At 39.0% G+C, this 6,000-nt stretch overlaps 1 protein-coding gene across 2 annotated transcripts; it reads left to right on the forward strand.

Annotated features, from left to right (window-relative positions):
- The first annotated feature begins 2,381 nt into the window (after nt 1-2,381).
- On the forward strand, nt 2,382-5,793 carry LOC148013973 (polypyrimidine tract-binding-like protein). 2 transcript variants are annotated; one of them, XM_087666831.1, is made up of 5 exons: nt 2,382-2,684; nt 2,956-3,254; nt 3,336-3,454; nt 4,002-4,247; nt 4,921-5,793. In XM_087666831.1, exons 2-5 carry the CDS (start codon nt 3,098-3,100, stop codon nt 5,221-5,223), a joined length of 825 nt encoding a protein of 274 aa, XP_087522957.1. In that variant the 5' UTR covers nt 2,382-2,684; nt 2,956-3,097; the 3' UTR covers nt 5,224-5,793. The 2 variants fall into 2 exon arrangements, with proteins under 2 accessions (XP_087522957.1, XP_087522956.1); XM_087666830.1 differs by having other exon boundaries at nt 2,956-3,454.
- Nucleotides 5,794-6,000: the final 207 nt, after the last annotated feature.

Consider the following 6,000-nt stretch of genomic DNA (forward strand, 5'->3'; position numbering starts at 1 on the left):
GAGATGGATTAAGATGTTAAGCCAATACTTTCCTTTTAGCTCATTATACGAATTTTCCAAAATTAAATATTCTACTATTTAAGATCTCACTTGAATTTTAGACTACTTTTTTAGATTTTCTAACTAGTTATAATTGTCTTGTTGGTTTTGCCTTTACTTTGAATAATTGATTTAAGATCAATTTGATCAAATTGACCTTAATTGAATTATTTCACAAATAACGTTATTGTTTAGGTATAGAGTTAAATTGCTTTAGCGTGCTTGTACCTTTAAAGTTAGCATATAAGCAAATAAGACACGTGTTCCTTTAGAAATGTAAGAACTTGAAAAACAAAGCTAAGATCTTGGAAAAGCTTAGATGAAGCAAATGGAGCAGTTGTGTAGACTTCAATTTTTGAGCTTGAAAGGCACCAATCTTCACAAGAAACCACCGTGACCAAAATGAATTGTCACTTTGACTATGAAAGGAAAGACTTTGACTTTGAAAAGTAGGGATATTACACTTTTAGATTTTCCTTGGTTATTGACAACACGTGTTGTGTTTGATGTGCACTTGATGTTGTGAGGGCCTCCCTTCATGCCATTCATCGTTAACATGGTGAGATGCCCTTTAAACCTTGGTCTTTAGTATTCACATGTTGTATGTGTTGTGTATGTGTGGAGATATCCTTGAACCGTTGTCTTTAGTGGTTGTGTATTGTGTATGTTGTGTATGTGTGTGTCATCTTTGTTCTAAATGAGGAGAGAGGATACTTTTTTTCCTAGGGTTTAATATCTTCTTACCATGTTGTTTAGGTCACAAATATACAACCTGTGTTGAAATGTGCGAGCATATTATTTATTTTGCTAAAATCTATATGTTTCTATCATGTCGCTTAGGTCACATGTAGGGAGTTGAAAATTCAAACAGCATCCTTAATTTAGGTTATGGATGAATGAGTGGAGTTTCTTTTCACCCATGTTTCTTTATTCTTTTGCCCCATGTAGCATATGATGTGTTACATAAAGTTTGTTATATTTTCAAATAGCTTATTTTGCGTCTCAATGTTCAATCTAGATGCTAGAGAGGATGCATGTAGTAGAGAGATGTTGGTTTATGGAGGATGAGTTTCGTAGAGAGAAGCTTATAAAATCCCTAACCAAATCTAGCATCTCTAATATGTATGACATGGTGAAAACTCTATTCGATCCTCCTTCCAAATATCAATGAAGCATCCCAAGTTTTAAGATAAGAAAAATGATGAGAAAGAGGCTTGGGCACCTCCCTTCTATTTGTGAAAATATGATTGTCCATTCCATGGTAGTGGATGTATTGTATTTGAGTCTTTCATTGGATTGGCACTCTCGTACCCTCTTTGTCCTATTAAGGAGAGATCAAAGATCCTAAAAGAAAAGGTATACAACAGCTTCAAATAGCTATAGATAAGGAGATTGATGCCAAAAGCCATTAATATTGCTAAGCTCAAAGATATTACAATGATAAAATATGCCAAGCAAAGTTGTTGTTGAGATCATTGACTCTCTTGATCTCCTCATAGAGTCGCCAACCTCTTCACTAGCTAGCAAGGAATATGTACTAAACGGTACTCATACATGTAAGAATTTGATGGACTTTATATGAGAATAATTTCCTAGCCATATTAGGGAGAGGAGCTTGTTGACAACCCCCTTGATAGAATTCACTCAAATTTTGGACATTGATATAGCAAACTTCATCAAGGATCCACAATCACTTGGATAAAACAAAAATCAACTCCCATCTAATATGGCATTTGGACACACAGAAAAGGTTCTGTTTTTAAATGTGACCATATTGAATTATTTGTGATTGGGATTCATTCCAATCTTTGCATCCCTAAGGGTAAAGGCATGGCAAAGGCTCTCAATCATAGGGCACGTATGTTACCCCTAAGCATAAGGCGTGGAAGAGCCCCTCAAGCACAGGTTTTGATCTCTCGACTCCCATTACCACTCACACACAAATCCACCTACCAACTGAGCTGCCACTCATTGGTCGTGCAAAAGAAAAGCTACGATGATTAAAGAGTCCCCAAGGTCCAAATTACATGCAATTTACGTAATAAAGCGGCCATTAATATGCATATGATCAAAGAGGCAAAGATAAAAACAAGGTCTATTAGACAAGGCTGTGACTCGAGGGTCGACCCGATTAGCCCCTCGTCCATCCATCCATCCATCCATATATGGAAATATATATGGAAAATTAATCATTTTGCTTATATCGAATTTAGCAAGTGAGCTTCACTGCTTGCATGCGCGTCGCCAAGTGGACAAATCTGGTACGTTAACCCACTAATAAATCAGCAATTATCAACTAAACATTCTATCATACAAGATATTTTCCATTAATGATCAGCAATTATCAGCCAAATTTATGTAATTATATACAAGAGTTTCTACCTGTCTATTATCTTCCAGCGTTAATAGTGCATTTGTCTTCACTATCACGATGATGATCATTATCGACGCATGATCATTCCAGAAACCGAGAAATTTGGGTCGTTATTAAGACCCATTTGCTTCAATTATTGTGTGGTTTTCTTCTTTACGCAAACAAGTCTGTGTGTGCATGAGATCGATAATATTGTCACACAAGTCAGGGTTCTATAAATTAATCATCTTGCTGCATGACCAGCCTTCAGCTTTTTCCATGATTGAGTCTGGTGAGTTTTTTGGTTTCTGATCATCCACATTAATCAATCAATAGTACTTTTGAACATTCATCCCTGGCTGAATTATTAGCCCATAATTTACCCCATAATTGTCATGTTCTACAAGCTTTTCTGCATCAATGATACTTCATTGTCATGGTTTGTCAGGTTTTCTGGAGATATGATACTCAGCATAATATATTGTAGAAGAATCTGCAATTTTAGAGGTTCAATCTGGTTAGATTCAGAGAAAATCTAATTTTAGTCTAAATTGTGTGGTCAGATGGTTCTGCAACTGCTATTTGGTAAACTATCCTAGCTACCTTGCAAACACCAAATATTGCTGCACTCGAATACACCTGCGACTGCAAGTAATTGCGCAGCTCGAATCAAAACCCTGCCAGCTCTCCTTGCACTCAAAGGAGATGGTGAAGCTCGTCTCCGTAAGACCCACGAGATTGTACGGCCCACGCGACAATGAAGCAGCATTTGAATTCCTGAATGCCCTTACTTACATGGTTGCTACGGCACTTCTGCTTGCGGGCTTCATATTACTGCTTCCTGGGTTCAACCATCGTGCAGGTCTCATCGTGTTGAGCATTGCCCTTATCCTGATCATATTGGTGAATCTGCATGATCTTTATGCACAGCTGGCTGGCATAGACTTCAGGTTGGGATTGCTGGTCGATGATGTGCAGCTCGCACTTGTCGAAATGGGAGCACCTCTGGCAAATATCATCGGTGGGATCCTGTTCCTGATTGCAGTCATTACTACAATCAAGGTCTGACATTTTTTTTCGTTGAATTCTTGTCCTATTCAATTGTTGATCTTGTAACTGTGCACATACTCCCATTTTTATCATGCAAAAATTCATCGTTGCTTGCATACAGATTTCATACGTGTATGCACTCGTATATTCTTTATACTGCACATCTGCTTTGAGATATTATAGCTCATCCTGCATTAGAGATTGTTGTTAGCTTGCGGTTTTGCTTGCTGGCATTTCTGTTGTGATTCAACGCTGCGCGCAACCTTCAAGGACAGTACGCCTGTGAATAATTGTTTAACCACATGCAACTAGATTCTAAGGTATCATAGCTGATCCTGCATGATATTTATTTTGCTTCGTTCATCCTGAAAGCCATTGCAATGTATTCGTGGTGTTCCTCTGACGTTTTTTGTTGCAATCTAGTGAATATCATGCGCAAGCCTATCAGCACTCCATGCAATATACGTTGCATAATTAATATGAAATGAAATGCGTACTCGTGAGTGTTGCAGTCTGTATCATGCAGTCTTCTTTTGATAGCTTATTCTTGTGAACACAGATCGAAACTCCTGGGCTAGGCAGGAGACAGCTTGCTGCCCTTCATCTTCTGATAGCTGGTGCTGCGTTCTGGCTGCTTGGATCATTGCATAATGCATGCCAGGTGTACGAGAGAATGGACGCAAGGATGCAGGTGTACCAGAATGCGGTGTATTTACCTCTGGTGATAGCTAGCACTCTGTATCTTATAAGCAGTGTATTATGGATGAAGAGCTGGCCCCATTTTGTGGCAGCCAGGAAGGCACAGGCAAGAACTCGTTCTAGCAAATTAGATTTCAGCTTGATTCACAGATTCTGTTCCTGCATGATAGTTTGAGATTAGCTTCTAGCCGATCCCTCAGTTGAATGTGGATATGATTAGTCTGGTAATGGTTTTCATTCATGTGGTATCATACCCATCATGTCAATCGTAGTCTGTAATTAGGTTATAGGCTCATCACATTCACTATGAAGGGTCTTCATTCAGGCTCCGTTCACGTTGTTTGCTTGCATGAAGTATGAAATTTGGTAATGGATGTTTAAATAAAACCCGGACTGGTGATTGCGTATGACTGAAATGATTTAGACCATTGACTAAAATGATTTAGATCAAAATGCTGGTCTGGTTCAACCTACTTTAGTATTATGCGATGTCCATACCCTACTAACACTGATCTTAGTTAGCCAAAGGCCTAAGCTGATTAATCTCATGTAACGCTGATCGTAGTTAGCTCAAAAGCCTAAGCTGATCAATTTAATATTGTTATAAACTTCTTAAAATGGATGTGTCTTCAGATTCATGAGCATGCATGCGGTTTTTGCTTTGATAATGGCTGTAGCTTGCAATAGCACAGAACGGTTTTGGGCACTAATTTACCATGGTTATACAATTTAGCTCTTAATTTTCTTTGTGGTTGTACACATGTTCGTGGATTTCATAGTATGCTGCTGCAACTTTGGCCATCATCGGCTGTGTGCTCTTGGTCATTGGGTCGGTGGCAAATATAAATAGAATAGTGTACATGAGGCGGCTGGCAGCCCAGGCCACTTCACCGGCTGCACAAACCCGGGACAAACTGAGAGGTGCCAGCGGAGAGGAGCATTTGAGGCAGCCCTTCTTAGGGGAACATGGTACCACAGCAGCAGCGGCGGCAGCAGCAGCAGCTACAGCACAGCCAGGAACTGCAACATCCATTGAACCAGAGGAAGGTCATCCTGCATATAAGGAGGTAGTGCTCCGGTGATGGCAAGATGGAACACTGTAAAGTAGCAGCAGCACAGCAGCCTTCTGAAAGCTCTGCTCATAGCCTTGTGTTAGGAAGGAGAACTCTGCTTTTTGTTCATGAGATGAGATTACTTTTCTTGAGATTTAACTTCTTTCAAGGAGTTTTGTAGTTTTCTGAAAAAGCTTTTACTTGAGATTGGCTGCCAAGGAGTTTCAATGACATGGTTTTTGAAGAAACTAAGAGTGTAACTCTGACGGAAAAATGTAAAGAGAATTTACTGAAACTTTTTTAAATGGGAAATGCTGTGCTCTGGAGTCTGGAGTGTTAAATCTGAAGGTCCTAATCTCTGCCAATCTTATCTTCATCGGAAGATAAAATTATTTGTAATCCTAGAGATCATCTTTTGTACAATGCATTCATGCCAAGGTTTGTGGTCAGCCTGTATTAGAAAGGAGAATTCTGCTGAGGAGAGGAGAGGACTTGCCTTTGTAAATTTTGAGAGAGTTGTTTTTGAAGCAATGCTTAACAGTACTGTATTTTCCAGAGAAATTAGCTAACAGGGTACAATTCAGATGAAATCGAATGAGAAATTACTTAAATTTCTAAGATGAGAATGATGTCCTCGAAGGAGTTAAAAATAATCTGAATGCCATTTCTGCTAATTAATTATCCTTATCTGGATATCTAGACTATCTTTGTCCAATGCAAACATATTCATGAACATATGTTTCTGGAAATTGTTCTGCTTAAATGTGCTGAGAACCTGCAGCTGAGTCGAGATCACCTGTGGATGTG

This window comes from Lygodium microphyllum, chromosome 25 (assembly GCF_053477565.2).
Source record: "Lygodium microphyllum isolate KBCC chromosome 25, Lygodium_microphyllum_v1.1.10, whole genome shotgun sequence".
In the NCBI taxonomy this organism is placed as follows: domain Eukaryota; kingdom Viridiplantae; phylum Streptophyta; class Polypodiopsida; order Schizaeales; family Lygodiaceae; genus Lygodium; species Lygodium microphyllum.